We start from the raw sequence: 22,600 nt of genomic DNA, 5'->3' as shown, positions 1-22,600 counted from the left end.
GTCCAAGGTCACACAGCAGACAAGTGGCAGATCCAGGATTAGAACCCAGGTTCTTCTGACTCTCAGGCCCATGTTCTAACCACTAGGCCATGCTGCTTCTCTACATCCAGCAGCTAGTACAATGCTTAGCACACAGTAACCACTTAACAGATACTATCTAGACTGTGAGCCCATTGTTAGGAAGGGATTGTCTCTATTTGTTGTCTAATTGTACTTTCCAAGCCTTTAGTACAGTGCTCTGTACACAATAGACAATGAATACGATTGAACAAATTATTATTTATGGTTAGAGATCGTGCATTTTGGTAGTCTTTGTTTCTTCTTGTGATAAAATTTTACTAGTGCAGCAAACACAAGTGCAAATTCAAAAGTCTAGGTTCTCTCAAACCTGACATTGCTTAGCTCAGATAAAAAAATCTCCTTTGGTTTGAAGAATTTTGGACATAGGGATGGTGACCTCATTCCCAACTCAATGTTTGTATAGGGCAAGGGAGATCCAAGGGGCACTTGGCTCTTGATTCCCATTTTGGAAGAATGGTCAACTAAGCACTTGGGAGAGTATAATACAATGAGAGGGTAGGTAGGTTCCCTGTCCCCAAGGAGCTTAGAGTCTAGCTCTGGCTAGTTTCATAGACAGAAATGTATCATCAATGGTCTATTATTCACCACTAGGGTTACTGGAAAAAAGATGTGTTAGCCATTAGATTTATCGAACATTTCCTATATTCCAAGCACTGGGTAATTATAATCAATGAATCAATCGTATTTATTGAGCACTTACTGTGTGCAGAGCACTGTACTAAGCACTTGGGAAGTACAAGTTGGCAACATCTAGAGACAGTCCCTACCCAACAGTGGGCTCACAGTCTAAAAGGGGGAGACAGAGAACAAAACCAAACATGCTAACAAAATAAAATAAATAGAATAGATATGTACAAGTAAAATAAATAAATAAATAAATAGAGTAATAAATATGTACAAACAAATAAACATGTACAAACAAATATACATATATACAGGTTATATACAGTACAAGTAGAATAAATAAGTAAATAAATATAGTAATAAATATGTACAAACATATATACATATATACAGGTTATAAGATAACCAATTCATTGACCACAGCATGGCCTAGGGGAAGGACCACAGGCCTGGGAGGCAGAGGACATGGAAGCGGTGTGGCTCAGTGGAAAGAGCCCAGGCTTTGGAGTCAGAGGTCATGGGTTCAAATCCTGGCTCTGCCAATTGTCAGCTGTGTGACTTTGGGCAAGTCACTTAACTTCTCTGGGCCTCAGTTACATCATCTGTAAAATGGGAATGAAGACTGTGAGCCCCCCATGGGACAGCCTGATCACTTTGTAACCTCCCCTGCGCTCAGAACAGTGTTTTGCAAATAGTAAGTGCTTAATAAATGCCATGATTATTATTAATTCTGACTCCACCACTTACCTGCTGTGTGATCATGGGATGAATGACTTAACTTTTCTGTACTTCCGTAAAATGGGGATTGAATAAACTCCTGTTCTCCCTCCCCCTTAGACTGTAAGCCCCATATAGGATAGGAACTGTGTCTAACCTGATTACCTTGGATCCATTCCTGTGCTTAGCATAGTGCTGGCACATAGTAAGCACTTAAATATTACAATTAAAGCTCAAAACCTCAGATAACTGACTAATAAGCAAATCAGGGATTTCTTGAAATCCCCATTTAAAAAATTAGTTTAGCTATTTAAAGTTGTACAGATACAAATCAGTCCTTGAGTCAAAACATTAAAATAATAATAACAATACTGAGAGTATTTGTTAAGCACTTGCTATGTCCTAAGCACTGTTCTAAGTGCTGGGGGGGATACAATCAATCAATCAATCAATCATATTTATTGAGCGCTTACTGTGTGCAGAACACTGTACTAAGCGCTTGGGAAGTACAAGTTGGCAACATTTGGAGACGGTCCCTACCCAACAGTGGGCTCACAGTCTAGAAGAAACATTTACTTCATGCAAGGTAATGAGGGTGTCCCACATGGGGCGCACAGTCTTAATCCCCATTTTACAGATGCGGTAACTGAGGCCCAGAGAAGTTAAGTAACTTGCCTAAAGTCACACAGCAGACAAGTGGCAGAGTTGGGATTAGAACCCATGACCTCTGACTCCCAAGCCCGTGCTCTTTCCACTGAGCCACGCTGCTTCTCTAAAAGAGAATAAAAACCTCTGCAATGACCACACAGTAGAAATATCACCCCGAGGCACCCACAGTGAACTTTTTTTGCTATAAATAGACAGAGAAGTGTTCGAACAGTTTGGTACGGTGAACTGGCTTTGAGTAACTCATAAGAGTCAACAACCTCCGAAGGTATTGGGTGTAAATTGGTTCCACAACCGGAAAGCCAACAAAGCAGCATGGCCTAGTAGATAGAGCACAGGCCTGGGAATCAGAATCAATCAATCAATCAATCGTATTTATTGAACGCTTACTGTGTGCAGAGCACTGTACTAAGCACTTGGGAAGTACGAAGATCAGGGGCTCTAATTCCCGCTCTGCCACTTGTCTGCTGGGTGACCTTGGGCAAGTCACTTCACTTCTCTGGGCCTCAGTTCCCTCATCTGTAAAATGAGGATTAAGACTGTGAGCCCTGTGCGTGACAGGGACTGTGTCCAACCCACTTCACTTGTGAGCATCCCGGTGCTTAGTACAGTGCCTGGAACATAGTAGGTGCTTAAAAAATACCATAATTATTGTATTTATAATTATTTATTTCAGCAAAAAGAAAACAGACCCATCATCCCAACCCCGGCAATCAGGTCACTCTGCGATTCTACCTCCCTTCTGTCCCTTTCCTTGTGTTCCCAGCACTTCATGAACCCCACACCTGCTCTCTTTCCCCCCACCCCCCCAGACTCCCCCTTTCTCCTTCCCCTCACCACTATTAACATTACACTGTTTCCTCAGTGGGTGCAGTTTTTTGAAACTTTTTGCCTGTCTCACAGCTGGGCCCACTTTTCCCCACTTGGAACCCCCAAGGACCACCAGAGCTGTGGCGACCAGGTCAGGCAGACTGGGGCAACGGGAGACCAGCTGGGAGAGGAACTCCGCCACCCTCCCCTTCCCCCCATCCTTCCTGGATAAAACTGAAAGTAATTTCACTGCCCTTGGTGTATACCTTGGAGTCAAACAGTGGTATTTACTGAGCACTTACTGTGTGCAGAGCATTGATATCAATCAATCAATCATATTTATTGAGCACTTACTATGTGCAGAGCACTGTACTAAGCGCTTGGGAAGTACAAATTGGCAACATATAGAGACAGTCCCTACCCAACATTGGGCTCACAGAGCACAATACAAAGGACTAGGTATAGATGGTCCCTCCCCACAAGGAGTTTGCAGACTAGAGGAAGTCTCACAGGCAAGTTCTGGTTCCAGATAAAGATAAAACTGGATTGATATCATGAAGAAATAGGGGAAAGATCAAGGGAGCAATTGTACGCTTCATCCTTGGGGTTCACCTTTCATTCATTCATTCAATCACATTTATTGAGCGCTTACTGTGTGAAGAGCACTGTACTAAGCACTTGGGAAGTACAAGTTGGCAACATATAGAGATGGTCCCTACCCAACAACGGGCTCACAGTCTAGAAGGGGGAGACAGACAACAAAACAAAACATGTGGACAGGTGTCAAGTCATCAGAATAAATAGAAGTAAAGCTAGATGCACATCATTAACAAAATAAATAGAATAGGAAATATGTACAAGTAAAATAGAGTAATAAATCTGTACAAACATACATACAGGTGCTGTGGGGAGGGGAAGGAGGTAGGGCTGGGGGGTGGGGAGGGGGAGAGGAATGATGGGGCTCAGTCTGGGAAGGCCTCTTGGAGGAGGTGAGCTCTCAGTAGGGCTTTGAAGGGAGGAAGAGAGCTAGTTTGGCAGCTGTGTGGAGGGAGGGCATTCCAGGCCAGGGGAAAGATGTGGGCTGGGGAGGGGGAGGACGTGGGCTGGGGAGGGGGAGCCTGCTTCCCCAGAAGAGACCTATTCAGTATTCATCCTCAGGGGAAAGACCCAAGGTTAACTCTCTCCATTGCCAAAGTAGGGGAGGGAAGTGAGAGGTGACTCTCTAGCCCACAGGAATCAGGGTAGAGTGTTGTGACCTGCTTTAGAAGCTTCCAGGACTTTATCACTTCCCAGAGATACTTGCATAGTTGAGTTTGCTCCTCAACTCCGAGATGACAGTGACTAGGAAGCAGCTTGGCCTAGTGGAATGAGCACGGGTCTGATAGAGGACCTGAATTTTATCCCAGCTCCACCACATGCCTTCTGTGTGACCTTGGGCAAGTCACTTAACTTCTCTGTGCCTCAGTTACCTCATCTGTAAAGTGCATATTAAGACTGTGAGCCCCATGTGGGACATGGACTGTGTCTAACCTGATTATCTTGTTTCTACCCCAGTGCCTAGTACATAGTGAATGCTTAACAAATACCATTAAAAAAAATTAAAAAAGAACTAGTAGTGCCATGTCCGGTTTGTGTTGGCCCCACCCACAAACACTCAGTAGTCCCCTCAGTAGTCATCTGGGACAGCAGTTCAGGGCTCAGGGCTGAAGGCTTCCAGCTCTCAGCTCCTCTCCCTCTCAAGAGTAGTTATAATAATGATGTTATCTGTTAAGCACTTACTATGTGCAAAGCATTGGTCTAAGCACTGGGAAGGTTACAAGGTTGTTCCACGGAGGGCTCACAGTTTTAATCCCCATTTTAAGAGTAGTCCTGATAATGGCGGCGGACAGAGGTGTTCTGGGAAAACGCTCACTCTGCCTTCTTTTTCACCTTCCCCTGTCCCTTCCCCATTTCCACTGAACAAACTCTTCAAGCCCAGAAGTGCCAAAATGTCAGGGAAGGCTCAGCAGAAGGAAAATGTTATGGGCCAGACCTGATGCTCCACCCCAGATCACCTGGAAGCTATAGCACTTGAAGAGTATAACAGCCCACTTATTCAGGACTATGAGTCAAACGCTCCATAATTTTTACTGGATTCCTTTTACTTCCCAGTGAACTGATGGGTGGAATTTAAATAATAAATCTGCTTGAACACAGATATACCATTTTCTCCTGCTCTGCAGGAATTTTCCCGAAGCTTAAAACTGCCTTCAGCATGCCACAGTCTTGCAAGATTTCCTGTGGGTTTTTTAAAAAATCTCATTATGGCCTTAAATGATGGTTCTGTTACACAATGCCTTCTGCTGTTTAAGATCATCTGTGTTCAGTAAATGGAGACAAATCTCTTCAGAACCAATACAAGTGACTTGATTGCAAATTTTCAGCATCTAAGCTTCTCTTCATAGAGCTAAGAGTCAGGTATTTAATTCCAATTGAAATTAGTCGGGACCTCAGCACTGCATTTTATTGTAATGACTATCACTTATTATGAGAGATCTGGCTGCATGAATCACTTTTATATTGGAATGGACCAAAAGACGAGGACTAATCGGGAAATAGCCTTGGAGAGTTTTGCATTGCCAGGCATGTACTAAGCGCTGCAGTAGATACGAGGTAATCGGGTTGGACACAGTCTCTGCCCACATAAATCTCACAGTCTTAATCCCCATTTTACAGATGAAGTATCTAACACACAGAGAGGTGAAGTGACTTGCTCAAGGTCACACAGCAAGGAAGTGGCAGAGGAAGGACTAGAATCCAGGTCCTCTAATTCCTAGGCCCATGATCTTTCCACTAGTCCCTGTTGCCAGGAAACCTCCTTGCTCCTACTCTTCTTCAACTCTCCCCTGCCTGGTCCCCTAGGATCGGGTGTGTTGTGCTGGATCTGGCCTCCCCATTCTCTCTGCAGAATTTGGAAATCACTGCCTCCACCCTGCAAACAAATAAACTGTCTGTGGGTTTCTGACTCAATTTAGGCCAGAAGACCCCACTCCTTGCCAAACTTTTGAAGATTTCAACAAAGAGGAAAACACACACACACACACACACAATTGGCTGTGTGCCTCACTAGAAAGTTATTTGAAAATTACTAACGTGTAGTTTCCTGCTTTATAATTGTTCTCTCTCAAGAACATGGTGTAGTAGTAGTAGGAAAATTAGAAAGTTCAAACTAAATACAAGTTCAAACTAAATACCCTTCACGGATCCTCAAGGCGACAGAAGACAGACAGCAGGTTTCTCCCAATTCTTTATGATGGCAATTTTCATTTACCTAAAATGCTCAGAGAGCTGAGTACTAATAAAGCAGGAACGTCTGGAAAACAGGCAATTAACTAACAATGAAACAAAACCAAGAATGTCCACATTCGCTATGGGTACATTCCCCACTCGATGTAATTCTTCAGGGATTATTAAAGACACATGGTACTTTTTAAAACTTCCTGCCATTAAAATGCCATTTGGTTATCTATCATGCAAAGGGTTTGGATGGGATGTTGCCATGGGTTTTCCAGCGACTGAGCAGGGGAAGCTCTCTTTGGAATGAGTTTACTCTTTTTTTTTAATTAGAGGGAGGGAGTCACAGGTTGTCTAGGCCAACTCTGCAATTCAGCAATCCCTGACAGCTCTTAAAGCTTTACAAAGAGTTTCCAAAAGTCATTCATCTTGCCCCACCCACATTTAACATTCTTCTGCACACCTTCCTCCCTACACTGCTCCCCTGCATCACCGGGCCAAGAAAATGGAAATGCTGTGTCTTCCAGACTGTGAATCAGACTGCCTGAGACATGTGGTAATAATGCCAAGGGCTGACCTCATGTTTCTGCAGACAGGACCACTGATTTGAGAGCCATGAACCACTTCCCCAGGCTCTGAGCTCCCTCCCTTGAACCAGATAACCTGCCCAGCTGCTTGACTGTCAGAACCTCTTAGGATTCTTCTGCTCTCACAGCCCCCAACCCCCTTTGACTCCCATTCTGAGAGCATCATGGCAAATCTCAGAGCCAGTCAGACTTCTGCCAGGGTGGGTGTGGCCGGGTAGAGCTGTCAATGCCCCAGACAGCAGGTGCAAACCCCAAATGCCAACTAGAGGCCCCAAATTCTCCTACACTTGGCATATTGTATGGTTCTGTTACTTATTCATTCATTCATTCATTCAATGGTATTTATTGAGCACTTACTGTGTGCAGAGCCCTGTACTAAGTGCTTGGGAAGTACAAGTTGGCAACATACAGAGATGGTCCCTGCCTAACAATGGGCTCACAGTCTAGAAGGGGGAGACAGACAACAAAACAAAACAAGTAGACAGGCATCAATAACATCAAAATATATAAATAGAATTATAGATATATACACATCATTGATAAAATAGAGTAATAAATATGTACAAATATACACAAGTGCTGTGGGGCAGGGAAGGCGGTAGAGCAGAGGGAGGGAGTAGGGGCGATGGGGAGGGAAGGAGGAGCAGAGGAAAAGGGGGGCTCAGGCTGGGAAGGCCTCCTGGAGGAGATGAACTCTCAGTAGGGCTTTGAAGAGGGGAAGAGAGTTAGTTTGGCAGATGTGAGGAGGGAGGGCATTCCAGGCCAGAGGTAGAATGTGGGCCAGGGGTCGACGAGGCCCAGGGAGGAAGTAGGCGGCAGAGGAGCAGTGTGTGTGGGCTGGGCTGTAGAAGGAGAGAAGGGAGGTGAGGTAAAAGGGTACAAGGTGATGGAGAGCTTTGAAGCCAATAGTGAGGAGTTTTTGCTTCATGCGAAGGTTGATAGACAAACACTGGAGATTTTTGAGGAGGGGAGTGACATGCCCAGAGCGTTTCTATAGAAAGATAATCTAGGCACTAGAGTGAAGTATAGACTGAAGCAGGGAGAGACAGGAGAAAGGGAGATCAGAAAGGAGGCTGATTCAGTAATCTAGTCGGGATATGATGAGAGATTGTACCAACAAGGTAGCGGTGTGGATGGAGAGGAAAGGGCAGATTTTGGCAATATTGTGAAGGTGAGACTAGCAGGTTTTGGTGACAGATTGGATGTGTGGAGTGAATGAGAGAACGGAGTCAAGGATGACATCAAGGTTGTGGGCTTGTGAGATGGGAACGATGGTAGTGTCGTCCATAGTGATGGGAAAGCCAGGGAGAGGGCAGGGTTTGGGAGGAAAGACAAGGAGCTCAGTCTTGGACATGTTGAGTTTTAGGTGGTGGGCGGACATCCAGGAGGAGATGTCCTGAAGGCAGGAGGAGATGCAAGCCTGGAGGGAGGGAGAGAGAACACAGGTGGAGATGTTAATTTGGGTGTCTTCTGTGTAGAGATGATAGTTGAAGCCATGGGAGTGAATGAGTTCACCAAGGGGGTGAGTACAGATAGGGAACAGAAGGGGACCAAGAACTGACCCGTAAGGAAACCCAACAGTAAGGGGATGGAAGGGGGAGGAGGAGCCCGCAAAGGAGACTGAGAACGTACGGCCAGAGAGATAAGAGGAGAACCAGGAGAGGATGGAGTCCATGAAGCCAAGGTTGGATAACGTGTTGAGGATAAGGGGATGGTCGACAGTGTCAAAGGCAGCTGAGAGGTTGAAGAGGATTAAGATAGAGTAGGAGCCATTGGATTTGGCAAGAAGGAGGTCATTGGTGACCTTTAAGAGGACAGTTTCGGTGAAGTGGAGGGGACGGAAGCCAGATTGGGGGGGGGGTCCAGGAGAGAGTTGGAGTTGAGGAATTCGAGGCAGCGAGTGTAGACAACTCACTCTAGGAGTTTGGAAAGGAGGGGTAGGAGGGAGATAAGGCAATAGGGGCAGTGGGGTCAAGAGACGGCCTTTTTAGGAAGGGGGAGATGTGGGCATGTTTGAAGGTAGAGGGGAAGAAGCTGTTGGAGAGTGAGCAGTTGAAGATGGAAGTTAAGGAGGGGAGGAGGGAATGGGTGAGAGTTTTTATAAGATGAGAGGGAATGGGGTTTGAAGAACAGGTGGAAGGGGTGGCACTTGAGAGGAGAGAGGAGATCTCCTCTGAAGATAATGCTGGGAAGGATGGGAAAGTAGAGGAGAGAGTTGAGAGCGGAGGGATGGAGAAGGGGGAGGGGTGAATTTGGGGAGCTCAGACCTGATGGTATTAATTTTCCTAACGAAGTAGGTGGCCAGATTGTTGGAGGTGAGGGATGGAGGAGGGGGAGGAACAGGGGGCCTGAAGAGGGAGTTAAATGTTCGGAACAGCTGACGGAGGTGATGGGCATGGGTGTCAATAAGGGAAGAAAAACAGTTTTTCCTGGCAGAGGAGAGGGAAGAGTTAAGGCAGGAAAGGACAAATATAAAGTGAACAAGGTTGGCTTGGTGTTTAGACTTTCTCCAGCAGTGTTCAGCAGCTCGAGTGTAAGAGCCAAAGAGGTGAACACTGGCAGTGATCCAGGGCTGTGGGTTAGTGGTGCGAGAGTGACAAAGGGAAAGGGGAGTGAGTGAGCTGAGTTGAGTAGAGAAGATGGAGTTGAGAGCAGTAATCTGGTCATCAAGAGTGGGTATAGAGGATAGGGAGGCGAGGTGGGGTGTGATGCGCTGAGAAATGGGATGGGATCGAGAGAGCGGAGGTCTCTGTTGGGGGACTAATACAGATTTACGGGGGAAAGAGTGTGAGAGAGGAGGCAGGTGAGAAGGTTATGGTCAGAGAGAGGGATTTCAGAGTTGGTGAGGGTGGAGAAAGTGCAGCGGTAAGATATGATGAGATCGAGGGTGTGACCAAGTTGGTGAGTGGGAGAGGTGAGGTGGACCAGGAGCTTGGTGGAGTCAATGAGTGATAGAAGGCGGGTGGCAGAGGAGTCACTGGCTACATCCATGTGGATGCTGAAGTCTTCGAGGATCACAGTGGGCATGGAAAAAGAGAGAAGGAAGGTGAGAAAGGGATCGGGTAGGGACTGTCTCTATATGTTGCCAATTTGTACTTCCCAAGCGCTTAGTACAGTGCTCTGCACATAGTAAGCACTCAATAAATACGATTGATGATGATGATGATCAAAATGGTTAAAGAGGTTGGAGGTGGAATCAAGAGGGTTGTAGATGATGGCTACAAGAATCTGGAGGGGGTGGTAGAGGTGGATAATATGGGCCTCAAAGGAGGGGAAGGAAAGGCAAGGGGGAGAAGGGATAGTGCAAAAGCGGCACAATCCCGCCTGGCCACTGCACCGTGCTACCTGGTTGTCCCCAACCTGCTCTGCAGAAAACTTGGCAATATTCACCCATTGACATCTTACAAGTTGATAGCGCTCGCCCATTCACGGGGACCCCAACTAATAAAGGAACTTACCACACACAGGTCAATGGGTGCCACAGATCCACTGCTGCAGCACTGAGCTTTCTCTCTCTTACTCTCCAAGCAAGGGTCCCCTCCCCTCCACCCCCCCCCACAACATGGGCCCTCAGCCCCCCACCCTCTGATCCCCCCACCCCTGCTTGAATGACAAATATGCCTGTGCTATGGCATTTGAGCAATATGGACAATGGACAGGGTTGGCCTAAATTCCATCATCTAAATAACCCGTGGAACCTACAGGGGAACCTCCTCCCCTCACCCACTTCCTATCGATTTGACAGAGGAGAAGGCAGACTCAGAGAGGCTAAGTGACTTGTCCAAGGTATTTCAGCAAGCCTTTGGCATAAACGGGATTAGAACCCAGGCTTCCTGACTCCTAATCCCAGTTTTTCCTTCACCATGTTCATTCATTCATTCATTCAATCGTATTTGAGTGCTTACTTTGTGCAGAGCACTGGACTAAGCACTTGGGAAGTACAAATCGGCAACATAGAGAGACAGAGACGGTCCCTACCCAACAACGGGCTCAGAGTCTAGAAGGGGGAAACAGACAACAAAACAAAACACGTAGACAGCTGTCAATACCAATGGCTCTCATTATACAGCAAAAACCTAAGAGAGATCCAGGGCTCGAGGACATTGATGGGTAAGATTTGGCATATTTATCAGGCCAGTTGCTTGCCTTTTGTAACAACAGAAGAAAAAAAAAACCACCCTTTTCTCCGAACCCCTCTGACCTCCCAAATTTGTAAGAGTTTAAGTGATGTTTTTTATTTTCCTTTTGTTTCCATTGGAACTTGCCGGAGTGTAAAGTCAACACTGACTCGTGGATATCCAAGTCCTGCCACACACTTTGCTTTTGTCCCATTTTTGGAATGGGCAGAAGCCAGAGCCAAGTTTTACCATCTCAGACCATCCCTCTCTCCCCTACCCTGGCTCTCCCCTTCTCATTCACTCCCCATTTCTCCCTCACACTTTCATTCAATTGAATTGACTGAGCTCTTCCGGGGTGCAAAGCACTGTACTAAGTGTTTGGTAAAGTACTATATAACAATACACAGGCATATTCCCTGCCCACAGTGATATTCCTCACTATTTTTTTAATGGCATTTATTAAGCACTATCAATCATGTTATGAAATCAAATAAACCTTTGTGGAATATCATCTGCTCCTTTCCTTTGTCATCTACTGGAATCAAAATTGAATGTTGTCGAAAATCATCTGAATGCAAGACTTTCCTGGAGAACAGTGTGGCTTAGTGGGAAGAGCCCAGGCCTCGGAATCAGAACGACCTGGGTTCTAATCTGAACTTCGACACATGCCTGCTGTGTGACCTTGGGCAATTCACTCAACTTCTCTGTAGAGTTACTTCATTTGTGAAATGGGGGTTAAGACTGTGAGCCCCAGGTGGGCCAGGGATGGTATCCAACCTGATAATCCTTTTTTACTTACTCCAACGCTTAGAAAAGCATTTAATAATAATAATAATAATAACAATGGCATTTACTAAGCGCTTACTATGTGCAAAGCACTGTTCTAAGTGCTGGGGAGGTTATGAGGTGATCAGGTTGTCCCACGGGGGGCTCACAGTCTTAACCTCCATTTTACAGATGAGGTAACTGAGGCACAGGTAAGTGACTTGCACAAAGTCACACAGCTGACAAGTGACAGAGCTGGTATTCGAACCCATGACCTCTGACTCCAAAGCCCATGCTCTTTCCACTGAGCCACGTGGCTTCTCTAAGGCCCAGCAAGCGCTTTAGAAATACCATCATGAATTCACATCAAACCTTCTCCATAAGAGGACAGGAGAACCGGGAAGGGTGTTGATTCATTTTCAGTAAATGGCTCAAATGGCATGTTCCTCGTATTCTGGGCAGGCAATGCAAATGGTGTACCAGAGCATGTCACGAAACTTTTGCAAATAGAGTAGTTTGCCCTGGTTTCGTCTTTAGGGCGTCACGAAATGTAGGTCATTGGCAAATTTTGAACAAATAGCATACAGGATGCCAATGGAGTACTTGGGCATGTCATTAAATTTCTGAAGTGCTCACTCTATTGCTTATTTCCCTCAGTTTACGTAGGCTACACAGGTGGTGTATTTGGCGCCTTTTACGCGGCATCCATCGATTGCATTTCTGGAGAAGGTTTGTCCTTGAGTTCAGATTGGTGTCAACATTCAACTTTGACTCCAGTGGTTGATAAAAGTAATATGTGGATGATAAGCTCCAACGATAAACCTTTCCTTCCCTAACATGATTCAAATACTGTGCATTTCTGGAGAAGGTTTGTCCTTGAGTTCAGATGGGTGTCAACATTCAACTTTGACTCCAGTGGTTGACAAAAGTAATATGTGGATGATAAGCTCCAACGATAAACCTTTCCTTCTCTAACATGATTCAAATACTGTGTGAGAGAGAGAGATGGAGTGAGCAAGAGAGGGAGTGAGTGTTATGGGCAGGGCAGGTGTCTGTATGTACTTGTACATATTTATTACTCTATTTTATTTATACGTATTTATTATATTTATTTTATTAATGGTGTATATAATTATAATTCTATGTATTCTGATGGTATTGACACTTATCTACTTATTTTGTTTTGTTGTCTCTCTCCCCCCTTCTAGACAGTGAGCCCATTGCTGGGTAAGGACCGTCTCTATATGTTGTCGACTTGTTCATTCATTCATTCAATCGTATTTATTGAGCGCTTGCTGTGTGCAGAGCATTGTACTAAGCTCTTGGGTAGTCCAAGTCGGCAACATATAGAGACGGTCCCTACCCAACAACGGGCTCACAGTCTAGAAGGGGGAGACAGACAACAAAACAAAACAGGTAGACGGGTGTCAAAATCGTCATAATAGAATTGAAGCTTGTTCTTCCCAAGCACTTAGTACAGTGCTCTGCACACAGTAAGCGCTCAATAAGTACGATTGAGTGAATGAATGAATGAACGAATGAATGGTCCCTCAGATGGATTGTGAGGGTGGGCAGAAGCCAGAGCCAGGGTTTCCGTTCTGGGGCCATGCCCGGGCCGCGGAAGGCTTTGGCCCCAGAGAGCTAACTCTCCACTGGGCCCTGAGCCCTGACCCGCCCCTCTCTTCCCGTCCCACATCCTGGAGCTCGGACAGACCCCCGGGCCTGCACAGGCCTCTCCCTCTCTCCTTTCTGCCCTTCTTCCCTCTCGCTTACTCCCTCTCTCCCCTTCTCGCTCCCACCCTCCCTGTCCTCTTCTGTCTCTCCCCCTCTCCTCTCCACCTCTATCTCTTTCTTCTTCTCTCCCCTTCTGTCTCGCTCCCTCCCTCTCTCCTTCACCCTTGCTCCTTCTCTCCTTTTCTGCCGTTCTTCCCTCTCGCTTACTCAATCTCTCCCTTTCTCGCTCCCTCCCTCCCTCTCCTCTTCTGGCTCTCCCCCCTCCTCTCCACCTCTCTCTTCCTTCTTCTCTCCCCTTCTGTCTCACTCTCTCTCTCTCTCCTTCACTCTTGCTCCCTCTCACTTTTTCTGCCCTTCTCACTTGCTTGCCCTCTGCTTGCTCCTTCTTTCCCCTTCTCTTTCCCTCTCTCTCTTTATCCCCCCCTTCTCACTCGCTCCTTCTTTCTCCCTCACACAGTATTTCAATCATGTTATGAAGTCCCGTATACCCATGCAGAATATCATCTGTTCTTTTCCTTTGCCAGCTCCTGGAGTTAAAACTGAATGTCGTTTCAAGCCATCTGACGGCGAGACTTTCCTCGAGAGCAGCGTGGCCTAGGGGAAAGAGCCCGGGCCTCAGAATCAGAAGGACCGGGCTTCCCATCCTGACTCCTACACATGCCTGCTGTGTGACCTTGGGCAATTTACTCAACTTCTCAGGGGCTCAGTTACCTCATATGTAAAATGAGGATTAAGCCCGGGAGGGTGGGGCGGAGGCCTCATGTGGGACAGGGACTGCTTCCAATCTGATAACCTCATACCTATCCCAGCGCTTAGAAAAGGGTTTGACACCTCGTAAGCACTGAAGGAATACCATCACGAATTTGTTAACACCAAACTTTCCCTGTCACTCAATTTGCATACTTGATTCAGAATTGCAGAAATACGTCCTTTAAGCATGCTATATAAATTACATACAGAGGCAAATACAGCCTATAAAAACACAATTGCTCGATATTGCTTGATACCTCCTGTTAACTCCTCTGCCCAACCCACCTCCCCTTCTGGCCCATGAGAGAACAAGGGAAAGGGGTCAATTCGTTTGCAGTAAATCACGAAAATTGTATATTTGGTGCAGTTCACGTAAGATGTGCAGATGGCAAACTCGTGCAATTTATGTAACATATGCACACCTTATGCCAATCAGAGAAGCAGCGTGGCTCAGTGGAAAGGGCCCGGGCTTGGGAGTCTGAGGTCATGGGTTCAAATTCTGACTCCGCCAATTGTCAGCTGTGTGACTTTGGGCAAGTCAATTCACTTCTCTGGGCCTCGGTTACCTCATCTGTAAAATGAGGATTAAGACTGTGAGCCCCCCGTGGGACAACCTGATTACTTTGTAACCTCCCCAGCGCTTAGAACAGCGCTTTGCATATAGTATGTGCTTAATAAATGCCATTATTATTATTATTACTTGTGCAACTAACCGAAAAGTACATAAACAATGCAGTCTACGTAAGATGCACAATTTGCTCCCTTACATCATCCGGGTCAAATACAGAAATAGAGCAATTCATGATGCCTAGGGAAAATGCACCCTTTATGCAGTCACTGCAAATTACACGGATGAAGCCTCGCACGTCATTTATGTAAAGTGCTATGCAATACGCGTATCTCATGTAGTTTACATAATGTCTTACATAACGCTTTCCATACTTTGCCTGCCCTGCCCCTTCTTCTCTAATACATCTACCGCCAGCAAATCTGAGAAATAGCATAGCTTAGTGGAAAGAGGAAAGGCTTGGGAGTCAGAGGTCACAGGCTCTGATCCCACCTCTGCTACTTGTCAGCTGTGTGACTTTGGGCAAGTCACTTAACTTCTCTGGGCCTCAATGACCTCATCTGTAATATGTCTGTGAGCCTCCCGTGGGACTACCCTGTATCTACCCCAGTGTTTAGAATAGTGCTTGGCACATAGTAAACGCTTACCAAATACCATCATCATCAACGTCATCATCAGTGAAAGGTATAAAGTAACTGCTTAACAAATACCATAATTATTATTACTCATTACTATTTACTTAATAAGTCCTGAGCCCTGTGCTAAATGCTGGCATATCTGCAAGTTCATTAGATCAGAATATCAGTCCTTCACAGGGGTCAAAGTCTAAGAGTGAGGGAGAGAAGGTATCAAATCAGATGAGGAAACTGAGGCACAAAGAAGTAACCTGGTCATGGTCACTCTGCACAGGCCAGGCAATGCTTTTCAGCCTTCCAGAAATCTAGCATTCTCAGCCTGGTGTTAAGGTGGCCTTATGCAGTTACAGACATAGAGTTCTACCTCTCACACAGGTTATGGCGAAACACAAACCAACAGGGCTAAAAAAAAGTCACCGTGTATTTCTTTGCCACATCCTATCTGCTTTCCTTACTTCCTGCCTGATTTCTCTTCGGTCCTGGGCAGATGAGTCAGGAGCTTTTTTCACAGTTGACCTAACCCACCCTACCTCACAGATTGTCAAGTATGACGCAGAAGTCTCTTTCATTTCAGCAGGAAGGGAAAGACTGGATTTCCTAATCCTCCCTCCACCTCAGCCAAATCTCACTTTAATACTACCTCTGGGGAGCCACTGCAAACCACCCGGTTTGCAATCAATCAATAGCATTTAGCGGGTGCCTACTGTGTGCAGGGTGCTTTGCTAGGACTCGGGAGAGTCAATAGAATTACTATCAATAGATCGATCAATCAATGGTATGTATTGACTGCATACTGTATGTGGCACATTGAACTATGCTCTTGGGAGAGTACAATAAAACAGAGTTGCTAGATGCATTCCCTGCAAGGAGCTTACAATCTAGGGAGGGAGAAAGAAGTTAAAATAAATTTTAGGTAGGCTTTTTGAAAATGAGGCATTGCCTCTACATTATAAGAATTCACTGGGGAAATGATATTAGTTCAGTCGGAGAGATAAAACCCGTTTTTACAATGACATCTGGGATATGTGTGTGTTTGGTGGGCTGGAGACCAAGATTTGGTTTATCCAAAAAAGACAAGACACCAGGCTATGACAAAAGTGTGAACCCACTTAGACGAGTTGCGAGAGCAGTTTTCCCTTAACTTTTCATTTCCATCCCGCTCTAACCCCTGAGTTGCTCTACAGTTTGTATAGTTGTTATTCCAAAAAGCAGAGAATAGATTTCAATCACCAAAGTGTCCCCTCCTCCAAATGCGTGAGCAGTTTCACCCTATAATATGGTACAGGCCGGGGCAAGGGCTTTCTGAACCTTCAGTGAAGAAAGACATCAGGTCCACAAGGCCAGGATTTCACTAGCTCTACCTGAGATGCTGTGGGAAGGAAGCCACAGGAGACAGACGCTTGCTGGGGTGGCCTGACAGACTGTCTGAAGGTTGAGAGCAAAGGGTATCGGGACTGGCCAACGATAAACTGCGGCTAGCCGTGGGTGACAACCGACTCCTTCCTTCATTCATTCATTCAATGGCATTTATTGAGCGCTTACTGTGTGCAGAGCACAGTATTAAGCGCTTGGAAAGTACAAAGCGGCAACATATAGAGACGGTCCCTATCCACCAATAGGCTCACAGTCTAGAAGACTCCTTTGATCCTAACAGATGTCAGTCAGGAGAAAGATGGGAAAACCTCCATCCAGGTTTGGGGAACGATATTCTCATTTCTAGTTCCCACCACCCTGGGCCAGTTTTCATTCAGTTGTACTAAATCGTATTTATTGAGCGCTTACTGGTGCAGAGCACTGTGCTTTCCTATTTCCTTGTTCAGACTGTGTTTCCACGATACCATATATCACACATTCTCTCGCTGGCCCATTTTCTTGACTATTTCCCCCCTCCCCGCCTTTTTTTCCTCAGCAGTCATTTATCGACAGTAATCGCATTGGGGCTTGGGGTGACCTTTTCCATCATTGCTCCAAATGGGTAGCAAAGCCTTAGCCCAATTATTCAGCTATTCAGATAGAAGGGACATAATATAATTCATGTGATCCCCACTTTTAACGGCTTTACAGCATTTATTGCCAGAACACGATTTCAACAGGACACCCCTTAAGCAGTCAGGCACTGAACAGCACTTCCCCCAGCTACTTACATCGTACTTCTCTTTCAGTTTCAGATGCAGTGCACGCTTCCAGAGATTCCTTGCAAAGCCCGTTTCCAAGAGTAACAGGAAGATGCCCAGGGCTCCAAGAAACAGCTTTCTGCCGAAAAGGTGTCCCTTTCCCATTCTGGTGCTTCTGAGATCCGATTTCTCAGTGAGCCAAATAAGATGAAGAGCCCAGGTCTGTCAGAATGCGGATGACTGAAGCCAGAGCTGAGGGAGGAAAGGCTCAGTGAAGCCAACGGCTTTCCCGCGTAGCCTCAGTCCCTAGCGTGGGTGTCGATCTAACGCTGAACTTTCTTGGTGAAAACTCAGATCGGGTCCTCAGATCTTGAGTCCACACGCGGCATATGCACCTCCTTCAGTCATAGATGGGAAGATTATTTTTAGATCTTTGTTCACCACATCTGGCACTCAGAGAGCTACATTCAAAGCCAAGGCATCGGATCAGATGACAGCTGCAGGGGAAGGGGAAAAAAAAAAAGATCTTGGAGATGTGGGCTGGGCAGTCTTTAAATAAGCGGTTTCCCAGGACTTTCCCACTTAACAAGCACTTCTGGGCACCAGCTTTTCCCCGCAGTAGGTATATTGCTCTGGGGGTTTGCACCCTATTGGTACACAAATACACAAAGTGGGGATGTAATTAGTGCACGAAGGGGATTCATTTCCTGAGAATGTTAAAATAAGCACGATAATGAAGCTGTTGCTAATAAAGTCAAGCGGCTTACCTTCAGTTTCCATGTCCTCTTTTAACTGCAGGAAAGGCTCGGGAGAGAAGAAATCTGGGTAATTCTGTAGCATGAAAGATGAACCAAAAACTTGTGCCCCTCGGTAAAAGTTTCATTTAAAGGATGATCTCGGTGACATTGCACTCTTCTGATGAAAGGCTGATACTGCATTCATTCATTCATTCATTCATTCATTCATTCATTCATTCATTCAATCGTATTTATTGAGCGTTTCCTGTGTGCAGAACACTTACTAAGCGCTTGGGAAGTACAAGTTGGCAACATATAGAGACGGTCCCTACCCAACAGTGAGCTCACAGTCTAGAAGGGGGAGACAGACAACAAAACAAAATATATTAACAAAATATAATAAATAGAATAGTAAATATGTACTGCATTGAACATGAAGGACAGTTTTCTTTAAAGCAGGTTACTACCTTCTTTAAGCAGGTTAATGCTTAGTACAGTGCTCTGCACACAGTAAGCACTCAATAAATACAATTGAATGAATGAGTTAATGTAAATAAGAACTAAGTGAAAGAGCACAGCCTGGAAGTCAGAGGACCTGAGTTCTAATCTCAGCTCTGCCACTTGCCTGCTGTGTGGCCTAAGGCGAGTCACTTACCTTCTCTATATCTCAGTTTCCTCATCTGTGCAATGGGAATTATATACTTGTTCTCCCTCCTTTTTAGACTGTGAGCCATGGACTGTGTCTGACTAGATGTTCTTGTACCAGCTCTAGCACTTTGTACAGTATTTGGCACGTTAACAAATACCCCTATTATTATTATTATCCTGATTATTATGTGTATCACAATGGAATAATTTTTTTTTCTAATATCCCAATTTCTTTGCCTAGAACATAGACAGGATCTCCATTATCGGGACTTTGAAAAGTTCGATGTTATTTAGGGTGAATCAGATATTTTAATATGTATTTTACCCCAAATAGACCCTGATCAAAGGGGAGCTAAATGTACCCAGCCACTGGCCCTTCGACTTTTCTTCCCTGTGAAACTTGCTCCAATTGATGGATGAATCTTATGGACAAGGATCTCTCACCAGGCCCCCCCCAACCCCCACCCCTCCTGGAATTCATCCTTGTTCAATGATTTCAGAGATTCCAAGTCCCTAGAGTTGCCCCAGTCCTGATGAAGAGGGAGCCCAACCCTGCAGAGGAAGTCCAGAACTGGCTTATTAATAATAATAATCAGCATGGCCTAGTGGCTGGGAGTCAGAGGGTGTGGGTTCTAATCCCTCCTCCACCACTTGTCTTCTGTGTGACCTTGGGCAAATCACTTAACTTCTCTGTGCCTCAGTTAGCTCATCTGTAAAATGGAGATAAAAAAAGTGTGAGCCCCACATGAGATAATCAGATTACCCTGCATCTACCCCAGTGCTTAGATTAGTGCTTGGCACATAGTAAGCCCTTAACAAATACTATAATTATTATTATTATCACTGATAATAGTAATGAGTTAAACATTTACCATGTGCCAAGCACTGGGAGAAATACACTATAAACAGATCAGACATAATAACTTTTTCCCCAGATGGTTTAGTCGTGCAATGGTTTTCTAGCTGCCCATTACAATGCACAACAGTGATTAGCACCTCAGCCTGGGAAAATCCTTTCCTCAAAGAGAACCTGACATTGAGCAGTCGACAAAACCCCAAATTAGCATTACAAGGTCCTCATTGGTGTTCATAGGCAGAAGGAAGTTTTCTTTCTTGTCTCCAATGAAATAACTTCCATGCTGCCTTTGATGCTCTATTAGGTACCTTGTCACTGTGAAGCTTCTTCTCATCTGGACATTTTTTTCTAGTGGCTAAACATTTTCAAATAAATCTGGGACTGCAAGATGTAGCCAGAGTCCAAGACGTGGTCAAATGCAATCTAAAAACTGCACAGCTGTTGAGAAGATAACAGTGGTAAAGACACCTTAAACATTCACCAAGATATTCCACAGTTTCACATTGCAAAACAGTTGCATATTCCACATCAATTAAGAGTTTTACTGGGCTTAAGTTGGTACCCCTAAACACTTTGATTCTCATCACACTCCCACAGCTCCTATATACATATTCTTACATTCCGCAGCTTCTCTGACCACAGTGTAACGGATAGAGCAGAAGCCTGGTATTCAGAAGGTCATGGGTTCTAATCTCAGATCAGCCACTTGTCTGCTATGTGGCTTTGGGCAAGTCACTTTACTTCTCTTTGCCTCAGTCACCTCTTCTGTAAAATGGGGATTAGGACTGTGAGCCCCATGCAGGATAGGGACAGCAACCCATTTTGCTTGTATCCCCCCAGTACTTAGTACAGAGAAGCAGCGTGGCTCAGTGGAAAGAGCACAGGCTTTGGAGTCAGTGGTCATCGGTTCAAATCCCGGCTCCGCAAATTGTCAGCTGTGTGGCTTTGGGCAAGTCACTTAACTTCTCTGTGCCTCAGTTACCACATCTGTAAAATGGGGATTGACTGTGAGCCCCCTGTGGGACAACCTGATCACCTTGTAACTTCCCCAGTGCTTAGAACAGAGCTTTGCACATAGTAAGTGCTTAATAAATGCTATTATTATTATTATTACAATGCCAGACACCTAGTAAGAGCTTAACAAATACCACAATTATTATTATTAATGTTGGTCTCCCCAGCTAAATCTTGGTTCCTTGAGGGCAGGGATAATGTCTACCTACTCTACTGTACTCTCCCTATCAATTAATCAATGGTATACAATGAGTATTTAATGTGTGCAGAACATTATATTAAGCCCTTGAGAAAAGAATTGGTAGAAACGTTTTCTGTCCACAGTGGGCACTTGGTACAGTGCGCTTTCCAGAATGTGTGCTCAAAAAATGCCATTTATTGATTCATCAATCATCAATCGTATTTATTGAGCGCTTACTGTGTGAAGAGCACTGTACTAAGCACTTGGGAAGTACAAATTGGCAACATATAGAGACAGTCCCTACCCAACAGTGGGCTCACAATCTAATTGATTGATTGAAAGTCTCCTCCAGTCTTCAAACAGACTTTCAGAATTGGATTAGCCTGTCATTGCTCATTTAGTATTTATCACTTATCACTGACTGGATGTGCCTAGAGCTGGGTGGGACAAAGTTAGCCATCTTGCCTTCCCAAATGTCTGTTTCCACCAATAGATTGTGAGCTTCTTGAGGGCAGGGATCATGTCTTCAAACTCTATCCTACTTTCCAGGTCCTTAGTGTGGTGCTCTGTATAGAGTCTTGTCTTATGCCATGGAGTCGTTTCCGACCCATAGCGACAACAAGGACACGTCTCCCCAGAACGCCCTGCTCTCCATCTGCAATCGTTCTGGTAGTGTATCTATAGAGTTTTCTGGGTAAAAATACAAAAGTGGTGTACCTTTTCCACCTTCCGCGCAGTAAACGCGAGTCTCCACCCTCAACACTCTCCCCTGCCGCTGCTGACCAGCGTGGATGAGTTTTGACTTGTAGCAGATTGCCTTCCACTCGCTAGCCGCTGCCAAGCTAGGAATCGAACGGGTAGGCCTCTGCTTGATTCTCCCTCCCATAGCCGAGACTGGCAGAGTACTGGAAACTCTCCAGGTGCGACCCTGAGAGGGGCCGTACAGAGTAGGTGTTCAGAAAATGCTACTGATTGTCTATCCCTTTGAGAAAAGGCATCATTGTAGGTCAAGATTTACCTCTCAGGATTCAGGCAGAGTAACATAGAGTGTCTTTTGGGGATGTATCCCCCACAGCCCCGGGCATAGACATTCCACTGTCTTTTAAGACCTGCTCCAGAAGCTTCCGACTGACGAAGGTGTCTTTGTCCTGCAAAGAATATGGGAGGGGCTGGAAGGAAGGTGCTGTCCTCTCCACAGGTGGGAGAGAGCTGTGAGCAGGAAAATCAAGTTCACAGGAATAATAATGATGGCATTTATTAAGCACTTACTATGTGCAAAGCACTGCTCTAAATGCTAGGGAGGTTACAAGGTGATCAGGTTGTCCCACAGGGGGGCTCACAGTTTTCATCCCCATTTTACAGATGAGGTAACTGAGGCCCAGAGAAGTTAAGTAACTTGCCCAAAGTCACACAGCTGACAATTGGTGGAGTCGGGATTTGAACCTCTGACTCCAAAGCCCGTGTTCCTCCGCTGAGCGATGCTACTTCTCTGAATCGGAATCATCATCAATCATCATCAATCGTATTTATTGAGCACTTACTGTGTGCAGAGCACTGTACTAAGCGCTTGGGAAGTACAAGTTGGCAACATATAGAGACAGTCCCATCGGAAAGCAGCGTACCTAGTGGAAAGAGCACTGGGTATCAGAGGTTCTGGGTTCTAAACCCAGCTCGGCCACTTGTCTGCTGTGTGACCTTGGGCAAATCACTTCACTTCTCTGT

At 45.4% G+C, this 22,600-nt stretch overlaps 1 protein-coding gene and 1 non-coding gene across 2 annotated transcripts in view; both read right to left on the bottom strand.

Moving 5' to 3' along the window:
• WFDC1 (WAP four-disulfide core domain 1) overlaps positions 1-17,825 on the bottom strand; it is a 41,575-nt gene extending 23,750 nt beyond the window's left edge. Inside the window, exon 1 of the mRNA XM_038754626.1 lies at positions 17,473-17,825. Within this exon, the coding sequence (XP_038610554.1) occupies positions 17,473-17,607 (135 nt within the window). The 5' untranslated portion in view covers positions 17,608-17,825. The remainder of the gene's footprint in view (positions 1-17,472) is intronic.
• Positions 17,826-21,679: 3,854 nt separating this feature from the next.
• On the bottom strand, positions 21,680-21,816 carry LOC119935287. Its single transcript, XR_005453174.1, has one exon. It is a non-coding gene; the product is annotated as a small nucleolar RNA SNORA7 (small nucleolar RNA).
• Positions 21,817-22,600: the final 784 nt, after the last annotated feature.

This window comes from Tachyglossus aculeatus, chromosome 11 (assembly GCF_015852505.1).
Source record: "Tachyglossus aculeatus isolate mTacAcu1 chromosome 11, mTacAcu1.pri, whole genome shotgun sequence".
Taxonomy (NCBI): domain Eukaryota; kingdom Metazoa; phylum Chordata; class Mammalia; order Monotremata; family Tachyglossidae; genus Tachyglossus; species Tachyglossus aculeatus.
This window is presented reverse-complemented; position numbering and strand designations above follow the sequence as displayed.